This window comes from Schistocerca piceifrons, chromosome 1 (genome assembly GCF_021461385.2).
Source record: "Schistocerca piceifrons isolate TAMUIC-IGC-003096 chromosome 1, iqSchPice1.1, whole genome shotgun sequence".
NCBI lineage: Eukaryota > Metazoa > Arthropoda > Insecta > Orthoptera > Acrididae > Schistocerca > Schistocerca piceifrons.
In genome coordinates this window covers 184,859,470-184,875,947 of record NC_060138.1, presented here as the reverse complement: position 1 = coordinate 184,875,947, position 16,478 = coordinate 184,859,470, and the positions used below count along the sequence as shown (strand labels likewise).

General features: G+C 43.7%; 1 protein-coding gene across 1 annotated transcript in view; it reads right to left on the bottom strand.

The window, feature by feature from the left end:
- LOC124789340 (active breakpoint cluster region-related protein) overlaps window positions 1-16,478 on the bottom strand; it is a 134,977-nt gene that overhangs the window by 10,339 nt on the left and 108,160 nt on the right. Inside the window, exons 14-15 of the mRNA XM_047256665.1 lie at window positions 15,336-15,475; window positions 2,575-2,818 (exon numbers count right to left, since the gene is read on the bottom strand). Coding sequence (XP_047112621.1) covers window positions 2,575-2,818; window positions 15,336-15,475 — 384 coding nt within the window. The remainder of the gene's footprint in view (window positions 1-2,574; window positions 2,819-15,335; window positions 15,476-16,478) is intronic.

Genomic DNA, 16,478 nt, shown 5'->3' with positions numbered 1-16,478 from the left:
TGGCACCATTTATGCATAGCTATATAGTGACAGTTATTCAAAATATAATGTGAAGATTTATCAAAGCAGATGTACTTATGTCTGTTGACTCCTTATCAAGTACAGACTTAACTGTTAAGAACAATTTGCTTCTGTACATTCAAACTGACTTAGGATTGGTACTAAAAACCATACCAAAGAAATAAGTCACTGATATTATGATTTTATAACTTAAAAAAGATGCTGCAACTGCTTTCACAGCTTTTATAGAAAAACTGCTGATGCGATCACCATTACTATATAAAATTAGAAAAGCAGTCTCATGTTTTGATCCAAATCTTGTACATTTTCCTAAAGTCAGTAATGAAAAGTCTACTCACTATCTAGAATGAAAATAAATGGATCAGCAGTATTGCAGCTGAAGAAATTACATGAGATTTCAAAAATTTATATTCTCAACCTTTAGCACAGCTTCTCAAAAATTATTCACGGTCTAATGAACACCTAAATCATTTTATGCACACCTATCGACAATCATGGGTGAAACTGTTTCAAGATAGTTATGATTTTATCTCAGGGCACTGCTAATACTGAAAGAAGTTTTTCAGTCAATTGTGAATGCTTGGTTTAGAATATGAAAAATGAAACTTTAATTGCTAAATAATTAATATATGACTCTACCCTAAATGAAACAAATGGAGATGTTGCAAAATCTTTAATTTATTCTTACTGAAATCCGTGTTCAAAATTGTCAGAAAAAAGAAGCTACAATAACTAGATCAGAAGGTTTGAAAAGAAAACATGTAGCAAATGGAGGAGAGGGGAGGGGAGGAGAGAAGAGGAGGCAGGAGTGGGTGGGGGTGGGAAGCTAAGCTTCTAGCTGTGATTCAAACTACTGACAAGCAATATTAAAATTTTGATTGTACTGGTCCATACTACAAGTCATTAGCTTATTTCTGTGTAATTCACTTTAAATTACATACAATTTATTTACAAAGTACCAACTATGGCAATGTACTAAAAATGAATAAAATAAAAAATAAACTATTTAAATAAACATTGCTAGACATGTCTTCTCAATTTTTTGAATTTTGTACCAGGTTTAATTATTTAGTTATAAAACAATTATAATTTTAACTGTCTTTGTAGTACGAATAAAATTTCAAAATCAGAGGAAAGTGATACAAAATTTACTGGAAAACGTGGAAATATCAGACAATTTTCAAATCATTTCTTTGCGGCCACTCTGCTCCTGTACAGCCTGGCTACGTGGGGATGGTGTATCTGCAGTGACAAGAATTACCATTTTGAGTATTCTGAAGGTCTAACAAAGGCCTTCACAAACAGACCTAGTCTAAAGATTTGCCCCCTTTGTCACCCAATACCACCACAGACTGGAACAAATGAATGTCATGCTTCATCAGGGCTTTGATTATCTATCACCATGCCCTGACCAAGATCCTTCCCACCTCTCTTAAAATGGTGTTCCGTCACCAACCCAACCGCCACAATGTACTAGTTCATCCCCATGCCACTCCCATCCCCATCAGATGCGAGGCAATCCATGAAAACAGCCATGTCATGTACCAGCACTGCTGCAATCATTGCACAGCTTTTTACATTGGTATGGTGACCAACCAGCTGGCCACCAGAATTTAAGATCACCACCTAACTGTAGCCAACAGCAAAGTGGACCACCAATGGCACAACGTGTAGCTTCTTGATTTCAATGGCTGCTTCACAACCTAGGTCATATGGATTCTTCCCTCCACTATGAGCTTTTTTGAATTGTGCAGATGAATGAATGAATGTCTTGTGACTAGGGCCTCCCGTCAGGTACACCGTTCGCTGGGTGCAAGTCTTTTGATTTGACGCCACTTCGGCGACTTGCGCTTCGATGGGGATGAAATGATGATGATTAGGACAAGACAACACCCAATCCCTGAGCAGAGAAAAATCTCCAACCCAGCTGGGAATCACACCCGGGCCCTTAGGACTGACATTCTGTCGGGCTGACCACTCAGCTACTGGGGCAGACAATTGTGCAGATAGGAGTTATCCTTACAACATAGTCTGCTCTCCTGGAATTATCCTGGCTTCAACTGATGGAATCTACTGACCTGACACCCTCCATCCAACAATTTCCAGTCTCTTTGTTCCATCTAATCCTGCCATTATATGTCACTTCACCCTCATTGTGCTTCACTTCTCTGCTTCTCACCTTTCTGTTCGCCATTTCCAGCCACCCCTTCCACAACCTCTCAACACTGTGCCTGGTAGCCTTGTCCTGCACACTCAGCCATACAGAGCTCTCCTCTCCACCCACCCATACATTGCCATCCCTCCCCCTTCCCTGCAACACTCTGGACCGATGATTTTGTTCAATGTGGCAGTTGCATTCTGGCTGTAGTGGAAAGAGATAGTGGTCATGGGTGCTTGATGTGTGCTTAGTTGTGTGAATAAGTGTGTGATCCCCCCCCCAAGAAGGCTTTGGCGAAAAGCTCAATGTGTAAGTCTTCCTGTTCTGGCTGTCTGCAGCTAAATTTGTCGTCTTCAGCCAACCTTAAAGTTTACAATCACTAAAGCTAAACTTACTTCATGAGATGAGCAAGTAGAAAATGAATAATCTCCTGGTTCTGCTGAGGCAAGAGCGTGAAACATTGTCGTAAAGCTCGCTGCTTTGCTTCGTCATTAGTACCAGTGTTAAAAGCTTCCAAAAATTTTGGATACAGTTCATCGGTAAAAAGAGCCTCTGGAAGTTCACGTAGGTACAATTTCAAAATACCAGTGACTGAATGAATGTCCACTTCCTTTAGCAGCTGTTCAGCTTCATAAGAATCTGAAAACAAACAACAACGACAATGCTATCAACACATGTACCAACAATGAGCAAATTAATGTATTAATGTACTTGAATTTTGTTTGGCTATTATATATATACAGGCCTATTACAAATGATTGAAGCGATTTCATAAATTCACTGTAGCTCCATTCATTGACATATGGTCACGACACACTACAGATACGTAGAAAAACTCATAAAGTTTTGTTCGGCTGAAGCCGCACTTCAGGTTTCTGCCGCCAGAGCGCTCGAGAGCACAGTGAGACAAATTGGCGACAGGAGCCGAGAAAGCGTATGTCGTGCTTGAAATGCACTCACATCCGTCAGTCATAACAGTGCAACGACACTTCAGGACAAAGTTCAACGACACTTCAGGATGAAGTTCAACAAAGATCCACCAACTGCTAACTCCATTCGGCAATGGTATGCACAGTTTAAAGCTTCTGGATGCCTCTGTAAGGGGAAATCAACAGGTCGGTCTGCAGTGAGCGAAGAAACGGTTGAACGCGTGCGGGCAAGTTTCACGCATAGCCTGCGGAAGTCGACGAATAAAGCCAGCAGGGAGCTAAACGTACCACAGCCGACGGTTTGGAAAATCTTACAGAAAAGGCTAAAGCAGAAGCCGTACCGTTTACAATTGCTACAAGCCCTGACACCTGATGACAAAGTCAAACGCTTTGAATTTTTGGCACGGTTGCAGCAGCTCATGGAAGAGGGTGCGTTCAGTGCGAAACTTGTTTTCAGTGATGAAGCAACATTTTTTTCTTAATGGTGAAGTGAACAGACACAATGTGCGAATCTGGGTGGTAGAGAATCCTTACGCATTCGTGCAGCAAATTCGCAAATCACCAAAAGTTAATGTGTTTTGTGCAACCTCATGGTTTAAAGTTTACGGCCCCTTTTTCTTCTGCGAAAAAAACGTTACAGGACACGTGTATCTGGACATGCTGGAAAATTGGCTAATGCCACAACTGGAGACCGACAGCGCCGACTTCATCTTTCAACAGGATGGTGCTCCACCGCACTTCCATCATGATGTTCGGCATTTCTTAAACAGGAGATTGGAAAACCGATGGATCGGTCGTGGTGGAGATCATGATCAGCAATTCATGTCTTGGCCTCCACGCTCTCCCGACTTAACCCCATGCGATTTCTTTCTGTGGGGTTATGTGAAAGATTCAGTGTTTAAACCTCCTCTACCAAGAAACGTGCCAGAACTGCGAGCTCGCATCAACGATGCTTCCCAACTCATTGATGGGGACATGCTGCGCCGAGTGTGGCAGGAACTTGATTATCGGCTTGATGTCTGCCGAATCACTAAAGGGGCACATATCAAACATTTGTGAATGCCTAAAAAAACTTTTTGAGTTTTTGTATGTGTGTGCAAAGCATTGTGAAAATATCTCAAATAAAAAAGTTATTGTAGAGCTGTGAAATCGCTTCAATCATTTGTAATAACCCTGTATATATATATATATATATATATATATAATAGAGGGAAACATTCCACGTGGGAAAAATATATCTAAAAAGAATATATCTAAAAAGAAAGATGATGAAACTTACCAAACAAAAGCGCTGGCAGGTCGATAGACACCAAACAAACACAAACATACACACAAAATTCTAGCTTTCGCAACCAATGGTTGCCTCGTCAGGAAAGAGGGAAGGAGAAGGAAAGACAAAAGGATATGGGTTTTAAGGGAGAGGGTAAGGAGTCATTCCAATCCCGGGAGCGGAAAGACTTACCTTAGGGGGAAAAAAGGACAGGTATACACTCGCGCACACACACACACATATCCATCCACACATACACAGACACAAGCAGACATTTGTAAAGGCAAAGAGTTTGGGCCGAGATGTCAGTCGGGGCGGATGTACAGAGGCAAAGATGAAGTTGAAAGACAGGTGAGGTATGAGCGGCGGCAAATTGAAATTAGAAATTAGCGGAGATTGAGGCCTGGCGGATAGCGAGAAGAAAGGATATGCTGAAGGGCAAGTTCCCATCTCCGGAGTTCTGACAGGTTGGTGTTAGTGGGAAGTATCCAGATAACCCGGACGGTGTAACACTGTGCCAAGATGTGCTGGCCGTGCACCAAGGCATGTTTAGCCACAGGGTGATCCTCATTACCAACAAACACTGTCTGCCTGTGTCCATTCATGCGAATGGACAGTTTGTTGCTGGTCATTCCCACATAGAACGCTTCACAGTGTAGGCAGGTCAGTTGGTAAATCACGTGGGTGCTTTCACACGTGGCTCTGCCTTTGATCGTGTACACCTTCCGGGTTACAGGACTGGAATAGGTGGTGGTGGGAGGGTGCATGGGACAGGTTTTACACCGGGGGCGGTTACAGGGGTAGGAGCCAGAGGGTAGGGAAGGTGGTTTGGGGATTTCATAGGGATGAACTAAGAGGTTGCGAAGGTTAGGTGGACGGCGGAAAGACACTCTTGGTGGAGTGGGGAGGATTTCATGAAGGATGGATCTCATTTCAGGGCAGGATTTGAGGAAGTCGTATCCCTGCTGGAGAGCCACATTCAGAATCTGATCCAGTCCCGGAAAGTATCCTGTCACAAGTGGGGCACTTTTGGGGTTCTTCTGTGGAAGGTTCCGGGTTTGAGGAGATGAGGATGTGGCTCTGGTTATTTGCTTCTGTACCAGGTCGGGAGGGTAGTTACGGGATGCAAAAGCTGTTTTCAGGTTGTTGGTGTAATGGTTCAAGGATTCCGGACTGGAGCAGATTCGTTTGCCACGAAGACCTAGGCTGTAGGGAAGGGACCGTTTGATGTGGAATGGGTGGCAGCTGTCATAATGGAGGTACTGCTGCTTGTTGGTGGGTTTAATGTGGACGGACGTGTGAAGCTGGCCATTGGACAGGTGGAGGTCAACGTCAAGGAAAGTGGCATGGGATTTGGAGTAGGACCAGGTGAATCTGATGGAACCAAAGGAGTTAAGGTTGGAGAGGAAATTCTGGAGTTCTTCTTCACTGTGAGTCCAGATCACGAAAATGTCATCAATAAATCTGTACCAAACTTCGGGTTGGCAGGCCTGGGTAACCAAGAAGGCTTCCTCTAAGCGACCCATGAATAGGTTGGCATACGAGGGGGCCATCCTGGTACCCATGGCTGTTCCCTTTAATTGTTGGTATGTCTGGCCTTCAAAAGTGAAGAAGTTGTGGGTCAGGATGAAGCTGGCTAAGGTAATGAGGAAAGAGGTTTTAGGTAGGGCGGCAGGTGATCGGCATGAAAGGAAGTGCTCCATCGCAGCGAGGCCCTGGACATGCGGAATATTTGTGTATAAGGAAGTGGCATCAATGGTTACAAGGATGGTTTCCGGGGGTAACAGACTGGGTAGGGATTCCAGGCGTTTGAGAAAGTGGTTGGTGTCTTTGATGAAGGATGGGAGACTGCATGTAATGGGTTGAAGGTGTTGACCTACGTAGGCAGAGATGCGTTCGGTGGGGGCTTGGTAACCAGCTACAATGGGACGGCCGGGATGATTGGGTTTGTGAATTTTGGGAAGAAGGTAGAAGGTAGGGGTGCGGGGTGTTGGTGGGGTCAGGAGGTTGATGGACTCGGGTGAAAGGTTTTGTAGGGGGCCTAAGGTTCTGAGGATTCCTTGAAGCTCCGCCTGGACATCAGGAATGGGATTGCCTTGGCAAACTTTGTAAGTAGTGTTGTCTGAAAGCTGACGCAGTCCCTCAGCCACATACTCCCGACGATCAAGTACCACAGTTGTGGAACCCTTGTCCGCCGGAAGAATGACGATGGATCGGTCAGCCTTCAGATCACGGATAGCCTGGGCTTCAGCAGTGGTGATGTTGGGAGTAGGATTAAGGTTTTTTAAGAAGGATTGAGAGGCAAGGCTGGAAGTCAGAAATTCCTGGAAGGTTAGGAGAGGGTGATTTTGAGGAAGAGGAGGTGGGTCCCGCTGTGACGGAGGACGGAACTGTTCCAGGCATGGTTCAATTTGGATAGTGTCTTGGGGAGTTGGATCATTAGGAGTAGGATTAGGATCATTTTCCTTCGTGGCAAAGTGATATTTCCAGCAGAGAGTACGGGTGTAGGACAGTAAATCTTTGACGAGGGCTGTTTGGTTAAATCTGGGAGTGGGGCTGAAGGTGAGGCCTTTGGATAGGACAGAGGTTTCGGATTGGGAGAGAGGTTTGGAGGAAAGGTTAACTACTGAATTGGGGTGTTGTGGTTCCAGATTGCGTTGATTGGAATTTTGAGGTTTTGGAGGGAGTGGAGCTGGAAGTGGGAGATTGAGTAGATGGGAGAGACTGGGTTTGTGTGCAATGAGAGGAGGTTGAGGTTTGCTGGAAAGGTTGTGAAGGGTGAGTGAGTTGCCTTTCCGGAGGTGGGAAACCAGGAGATTGGATAGTTTTTTAAGGTGGAGGGTGGCATGCTGTTCTAATTTGCGGTTGGCCTGTAGGAGGATGCTCTGAACAACAGGTGTGGATGTGGGAGAGGAAAGATTGAGGATTTTTATTAAGGATAGCAGTTGATGGGCGTGTTGATTGGCTGAGTGGATGTGTAGGTGAAGGTTTAGGTGGGTGAGGGCAATGGATTGTTTGGTTTGGAACTGGTATAGGGACTGATGGAAAGAAGGGTTGCAGCCAGAGATGGGAACTTTAAGTGTGAGGCCTTTGGGGGTGATGCCAAATGTCAGACAAGCCTGAGAAAATAAAATATGGGAGTGTAACCTGGCTAGGGCGAAGGCATGTTTGCGGAGGGAATGTAAATAAAACTTAATGGGGTCGTTGTGAAGGTGTTGTGAGGGTGACATGGTACTAGAAGGTGGAAAGTGGAACACGAGGCTGAAATGAAAATGAAAATAAATATGAAAAAATATATGGGGAGAGATAAAGGTAAAATAAGAAAGCAAATGGAGATCTGGTGTGAAAAAAGGCGAAAAAGGGTTGGTTAGGGCTGGGCTATGTTGATCCTGTGGTGAACTTGTGTAGGTAGATAATGATGTGCATAAAGGTTAGGTGGTTGTGTTGCCGCCAAAACACGTTAAAGGCTGGAGAAATTCGGGAAAATTTCGAAAAAACTACGTGAGGATGTATTAAAAGGAGTGGTTTGGTGGTGGCAGATTATGGAAATGAAGCTAACAATTGTTTGATGAAGAAATAATGACGTTAAATCCTGTGGGAAGCGGCTAAAAATGATCGGTGATGTGAGAAAAACGGAAATGGAAATAAAGCAAAAGTTATTAAAACTGCCGAAAGGGTTGTTTAATAGCTAAAAGGAACTGTTTGTGGACTGGAAACGGTGGATTTTATAGCAGCCAAGCGGAAAAAAATTTTTTGGTTATGGTTTCGAAGTGATTTACGTATTATTACGTATTATTGAGTGTATATCGACGGGATAAAATTGTATACTCGATTACGGTAAAAAAGGAGAAGGTGAATAGAAAGTGAAACTGCTGGCAAAAACAGAAGGAGGAAATAAGACGACAGAAAAGACTTCGAAATGTAACAGTGACAATAACAATAACGATAACAATAACAAACGTGATTGTTGGCTTCAAATTAATGATATGAATATAATAGAGGGAAACATTCCACGTGGGAAAAATATATCTAAAAAGAAAGATGATGAAACTTACCAAACAAAAGCGCTGGCAGGTCGATAGACACCAAACAAACACAAACATACACACAAAATTCTAGCTTTCGCAACCAATGGTTGCCTCGTCAGGAAAGAGGGAAGGAGAAGGAAAGACAAAAGGATATGGGTTTTAAGGGAAAGGATACGACTTCCTCAAATCCTGCCCTGAAATGAGATCCATCCTTCATGAAATCCTCCCCACTCCACCAAGAGTGTCTTTCCGCCGTCCACCTAACCTTCGCAACCTCTTAGTTCATCCCTATGAAATCCCCAAACCACCTTCCCTACCCTCTGGCTCCTACCCCTGTAACCGCCCCCGGTGTAAAACCTGTCCCATGCACCCTCCCACCACCACCTATTCCAGTCCTGTAACCCGGAAGGTGTACACGATCAAAGGCAGAGCCACGTGTGAAAGCACCCACGTGATTTACCAACTGACCTGCCTACACTGTGAAGCGTTCTATGTGGGAATGACCAGCAACAAACTGTCCATTCGCATGAATGGACACAGGCAGACAGTGTTTGTTGGTAATGAGGATCACCCTGTGGCTAAACATGCCTTGGTGCACGGCCAGCACATCTTGGCACAGTGTTACACCGTCCGGGTTATCTGGATACTTCCCACTAACACCAACCTGTCAGAACTCCGGAGATGGGAACTTGCCCTTCAGCATATCCTTTCTTCTCGCTATCCGCCAGGCCTCAATCTCCGCTAATTTCTAATTTCAATTTGCCGCCGCTCATACCTCACCTGTCTTTCAACTTCATCTTTGCCTCTGTACATCCGCCCCGACTGACATCTCGGCCCAAACTCTTTGCCTTTACAAATGTCTGCTTGTGTCTGTGTATGTGTGGATGGATATGTGTGTGTGTGTGTGTGTGCGAGTGTATACCTGTCCTTTTTTCCCCCTAAGGTAAGTCTTTCCGCTCCCGGGATTGGAATGACTCCTTACCCTCTCCCTTAAAACCCATATCCTTTTGTCTTTCCTTCTCCTTCCCTCTTTCCTGACGAGGCAACCATTGGTTGCGAAAGCTAGAATTTTGTGTGTATGTTTGTGTTTGTTTGGTGTCTATCGACCTGCCAGCGCTTTTGTTTGGTAAGTTTCATCATCTTTCTTTTTAGATATATTTTTCCCACGTGGAATGTTTCCCTCTATTATATTCATATCATTAATTTGAAGCCAACAATCACGTTTGTTATTGTTATCGTTATTGTTATTGTCACTGTTACATTTCGAAGTCTTTTCTGTCGTCTTATTTCCTCCTTCTGTTTTTGCCAGCAGTTTCACTTTCTATTCACCTTCTCCTTTTTTACCGTAATCGAGTATACAATTTTATCCCGTCGATATACACTCAATAATACGTAATAATACGTAAATCACTTCGAAACCATAACCAAAAAATTTTTTTTCCGCTTGGCTGCTATAAAATCCACCGTTTCCAGTCCACAAACAGTTCCTTTTAGCTATTAAACAACCCTTTTGGCAGTTTTAATAACTTTTGCTTTATTTCCATTTCCGTTTTTCTCACATCACCGATCATTTTTAGCCGCTTCCCACAGGTTTTAACGTCATTATTTCTTCATCAAACAATTGTTAGCTTCATTTCCATAATCTGCCACCACCAAACCACTCCTTTTAATACATCCTCACGTAGTTTTTTCGAAATTTTCCCGAATTTCTCCAGCCTTTAACGTGTTTTGGCGGCAACACAACCACCTAACCTTTATGCACATCATTATCTACCTACACAAGTTCACCACAGGATCAACATAGCCCAGCCCTAACCAACCCTTTTTCGCCTTTTTTCACACCAGATCTCCATTTGCTTTCTTATTTTACCTTTATCTCTCCCCATATATTTTTTCATATTTATTTTCATTTTCATTTCAGCCTCGTGTTCCACTTTCCACCTTCTAGTACCATGTCACCCTCACAACACCTTCACAACGACCCCATTAAGTTTTATTTACATTCCCTCCGCAAACATGCCTTCACCCTAGCCAGATTACACTCCCATATTTTATTTTCTCAGGCTTGTCTGACATTTGGCATCACCCCCAAAGGCCTCACACTTAAAGTTCCCATCTCTGGCTGCAACCCTTCTTTCCATCAGTCCCTATACCAGTTCCAAACCAAACAATCCATTGCCCTCACCCACCTAATCCTTCACCTACACATCCACTCAGCCAATCAACACGCCCATCAACTCCTATCCTTAATAAAAATCCTCAATCTTTCCTCTCCCACATCCACACCTGTTGTTCAGAGCATCCTCCTACAGGCCAACCGCAAATTAGAACAGCATGCCACCCTCCACCTTAAAAAACTATCCAATCTCCTGGTTTCCCACCTCCGGAAAGGCAACTCACTCACCCTTCACAACCTTTCCAGCAAACCTCAACCTCCTCTCATTGCACACAAACCCAGTCTCTCCCATCTACTCAATCTCCCACTTCCAGCTCCACTCCCTCCAAAACCTCAAAATTCCAATCAACGCAATCTGGAACCACAACACCCCAATTCAGTAGTTAACCTTTCCTCCAAACCTCTCTCCCAATCCGAAACCTCTGTCCTATCCAAAGGCCTCACCTTCAGCCCCACTCCCAGATTTAACCAAACAGCCCTCGTCAAAGATTTACTGTCCTACACCCGTACTCTCTGCTGGAAATATCACTTTGCCACGAAGGAAAATGATCCTAATCCTACTCCTAATGATCCAACTCCCCAAGACACTATCCAAATTGAACCATGCCTGGAACAGTTCCGTCCTCCGTCACAGCGGGACCCACCTCCTCTTCCTCAAAATCACCCTCTCCTAACCTTCCAGGAATTTCTGACTTCCAGCCTTGCCTCTCAGTCCTTCTTAAAAAACCTTAATCCTACTCCCAACATCACCACTGCTGAAGCCCAGGCTATCCGTGATCTGAAGGCTGACCGATCCATCGTCATTCTTCCGGCGGACAAGGGTTCCACAACTGTGGTACTTGATCGTCGGGAGTATGTGGCTGAGGGACTGCGTCAGCTTTCAGACAACACTACTTACAAAGTTTGCCAAGGCAATCCCATTCCTGATGTCCAGGCGGAGCTTCAAGGAATCCTCAGAACCTTAGGCCCCCTACAAAACCTTTCACCCGAGTCCATCAACCTCCTGACCCCACCAACACCCCGCACCCCTACCTTCTTCCCAAAATTCACAAACCCAATCATCCCGGCCGTCCCATTGTAGCTGGTTACCAAGCCCCCACCGAACGCATCTCTGCCTACGTAGATCAACACCTTCAACCCATTACATGCAGTCTCCCATCCTTCATCAAAGACACCAACCACTTTCTCAAACGCCTGGAATCCCTACCCAGTCTGTTACCCCCGGAAACCATCCTTGTAACCATTGATGCCACTTCCTTATACACAAGTATTCCGCATGTCCAGGGCCTCGCTGCGATGGAGCACTTCCTTTCACGCCGATCACCTGCCGCCCTACCTAAAACCTCTTTCCTCATTACCTTAGCCAGCTTCATCCTGACCCACAACTTCTTCACTTTTGAAGGCCAGACATACCAACAATTAAAGGGAACAGCCATGGGTACCAGGATGGCCCCCTCGTATGCCAACCTATTCATGGGTCGCTTAGAGGAAGCCTTCTTGGTTACCCAGGCCTGCCAACCCGAAGTTTGGTACAGATTTATTGATGACATTTTCGTGATCTGGACTCACAGTGAAGAAGAACTCCAGAATTTCCTCTCCAACCTTAACTCCTTTGGTTCCATCAGATTCACCTGGTCCTACTCCAAATCCCATGCCACTTTCCTTGACGTTGACCTCCACCTGTCCAATGGCCAGCTTCACACGTCCGTCCACATTAAACCCACCAACAAGCAGCAGTACCTCCATTATGACAGCTGCCACCCATTCCACATCAAACGGTCCCTTCCCTACAGCCTAGGTCTTCGTGGCAAACGAATCTGCTCCAGTCCGGAATCCTTGAACCATTACACCAACAACCTGAAAACAGCTTTTGCATCCCGTAACTACCCTCCCGACCTGGTACAGAAGCAAATAACCAGAGCCACATCCACATCTCCTCAAACCCGGAACCTTCCACAGAAGAACCCCAAAAGTGCCCCACTTGTGACAGGATACTTTCCGGGACTGGATCAGATTCTGAATGTGGCTCTCCAGCAGGGATACGACTTCCTCAAATCCTGCCCTGAAATGAGATCCATCCTTCATGAAATCCTCCCCACTCCACCAAGAGTGTCTTTCCGCCGTCCACCTAACCTTCGCAACCTCTTAGTTCATCCCTATGAAATCCCCAAACCACCTTCCCTACCCTCTGGCTCCTACCCCTGTAACCGCCCCCGGTGTAAAACCTGTCCCATGCACCCTCCCACCACCACCTATTCCAGTCCTGTAACCCGGAAGGTGTACACGATCAAAGGCAGAGCCACGTGTGAAAGCACCCACGTGATTTACCAACTGACCTGCCTACACTGTGAAGCGTTCTATGTGGGAATGACCAGCAACAAACTGTCCATTCGCATGAATGGACACAGGCAGACAGTGTTTGTTGGTAATGAGGATCACCCTGTGGCTAAACATGCCTTGGTGCACGGCCAGCACATCTTGGCACAGTGTTACACCGTCCGGGTTATCTGGATACTTCCCACTAACACCAACCTGTCAGAACTCCGGAGATGGGAACTTGCCCTTCAGCATATCCTTTCTTCTCGCTATCCGCCAGGCCTCAATCTCCGCTAATTTCTAATTTCAATTTGCCGCCGCTCATACCTCACCTGTCTTTCAACTTCATCTTTGCCTCTGTACATCCGCCCCGACTGACATCTCGGCCCAAACTCTTTGCCTTTACAAATGTCTGCTTGTGTCTGTGTATGTGTGGATGGATATGTGTGTGTGTGTGTGCGCGAGTGTATACCTGTCCTTTTTTCCCCCCTAAGGTAAGTCTTTCCGCTCCCGGGATTGGAATGACTCCTTACCCTCTCCCTTAAAACCCATATCCTTTTGTCTTTCCTTCTCCTTCCCTCTTTCCTGACGAGGCAACCATTGGTTGCGAAAGCTAGAATTTTGTGTGTATGTTTGTGTTTGTTTGGTGTCTATCGACCTGCCAGCGCTTTTGTTTGGTAAGTTTCATCATCTTTCTTTTTAGATATATATATATATATATATATATATATATATATATATATATATATATATATATATATATATATATATATATATATATATAAAAAAACAAAGATGAGGTGACTTACCGAACAAAAGCGCTGGCAGGTCGATAGACACACAAACAAACACAAACATACACACAAAATTCAAGCTTTCGCAACAAACTGTTTCCTCATAAGGAAAGAGGGAAGGAGAGGGGAAGACGAAAGGAAGTGGGTTTTAAGGGAGAGGGTAAGGAGTCATTCCAATCCCGGGAGCGGAAAGACTTACCTTAGGGGGAAAAAAAGACAGGTATACACTCGCACACACGCACATATCCATCCACACATACAGACACAAGCAGACATGAAATATGTCTGCTTGTGTCTGTATGTGTGGATGGATATGTGCGTGTGTGCGAGTGTATACCTGTCCTTTTTTTCCCCCTAAGGTAAGTCTTTCCGCTCCCGGGATTGGAATGACTCCTTACCCTCTCCCTTAAAACCCACTTCCTTTCGTCTTCCCCTCTCCTTCCCTCTTTCCTGATGAGGCAACAGTTTGTTGCGAAAGCTTGAATTTTGTGTGTATGTTTGTGTTTGTTTGTGTGTCTATCGACCTGCCAGCGCTTTTGTTCGGTAAGTCACCTCATCTTTGTTTTTATATATAATTTTTCCCACGTGGAATGTTTCCTTCCATTATATATATATATATATATATATATATATATATATATATATATATATATATATATATATATATATATATATATATATATATATATATATATATAGAGAGAGAGAGAGAGAGAGAGAGAGAGAGAGAGAGAGAGTTGCTTTTTTTTTGTTCAGACTTATATAATTATAAAATATCAGCTGCTAAGCACCGGCAAAGATAAGAAATGTAACAGTATTATGAAAAGGAAAGTTGCTACTCGCCATATAGTTGCAGATAGGTACAACAATGAGACTGTCACAAATAAGCCTTCAAGCAGTGTGGCTTCAGCTGCCATAGACTGCAGCCATGTGTGTGTGAATTGCGTTTATGCGTGCGCGCACGTGTGTGTGACCTATTTTTGACAAAGGCCTTGTTGGCCAAAAGCTTACTTGTTACAGTCTTTTTGTTTTGCCTATCTGTGGTTAGCATGTCCGCTATCTGGTGAGTAGTAACTTTCCTCTCCATAATATTGTTACATCCATCTCGGATTTTCCATTTCTTGAAAATAAGAAATGTGTTGTAGGAAAACAGAAATATTCAAGTATCAAATTAATACTGTCTGAAGGGGGTAAGGTAAGGCAGGACAAGAGGAACGTCAAAAATAAAGTGGCTTCACTCTGAAAGAACTTTTCTTTCAATTTCTGTAAACTCTTCATAACTCAGGAATAGTTATTGTTTTTTCTGTATACAAGGTAATGTATCTACAGCATTTTACAATTATGAATATTCATCATGAAGCCACTGTATTAGACTGAAAAAATAAAAAGCATTGAAGAAAAGTCATGAAACTACAGTGACTTCTTGTGAAATGTATCAATAAGAAAAAGTGGATTTTTAAAAAGTCTATTAATTACTTTTATTGGCATAAAATTGCATTTATACACAAACAGCTATTTTTATATTCTTTTCATCTTTAAAATATTTGCCTTATCTTTATGTTCACATGAAACCAACATCATCCTTCAAGAACAGAATTCTCGCTCTCTGTTTTGCTCCTAGTTTTATCATAGGTTATACTTACTGGTTTCAAATGATTTTTTCAGCTTGTTGAGATCGGAAGCTGAGCCTGAAACTCTATATATCCCAACTTCATTCATTCCCCGGCGTTCGACTTCCCTAACACAGGATGTCATTATGAAAGGAACAGTTCTCTTCTGACGCCTGAAACAAAATCACTATCTATTAATACAAGAAAGGCAAACATTAATACAAGAAAGGCACGCAAGGATCACATATTGTGTAATACTGCTAAACTGTTATATGTTACAGAGAATGCTGCATTCTATGAAACAAAAGTAATGATGATAACACAACAAAAGCCATCTTAAAGACTGACTGCAGGAAAACACATTTATATACCCAGAAACAGTTTAATCTTCTGCACTCAACCTTGCAGAGAAGCTTTTTTTTCCTTATGATTAAGCTAAAGGAATACATCACACACAAATAATTATGCTTACATTACACAACTACGTAGAAACCTTCTTCCTGAAACTGCTGTTAAATAGATGCAAAATTTCCGGATGTACCTGTCATCCTTGAAGGCAAGTACCAACAGACGTGAATATTATCAAATCATCAGTTTAATAGGTCATGGTTGCAAAATACTGACATGAAATACTCACAAAAAATAGAGACTGGCCTCAGGGAAGATCGGTTTGGATTCTGGACAAATGTATGAACACGTGAGATAATACTGACCCTGTGACTTATTTTAGAAAATAAACTGAAGAAACGAAAAAACAAAATTTACAGAACTCATAGATTTAGAGAAATCTCTTGAATACCACAATTCAGTATGCAGGATAGGGTGACAGGTTGAGTCAAGCGGAGTGGATAAAGGGAGGAAAAAGCAGAAGGGCTGAGGAATGGTAGTTGATGGCTGGGAGGGAGGCTGCAGCAAAGAGAAAGGGGAGACTGTTGGGTAGAGGGTGTGGGTGCAACTGGTTAGCGAAGACTGACACCGGGATTATTACGGAGGTCAATCAATGTGTTGCAAGATAAACTGCTATTTACGCAGTTCACAAAAGATGGCGCTGGGGGGGGTAAGAAACTGGATGGCCCAGGTTGTGAAGCAGCCACTGAATACAAGCATGTTGTGCTCAGGAGTGTGTTCTGCCACTAGGTGGTAAACACTGCTGTCGGCTGCAGTTTGGCAGTGGCC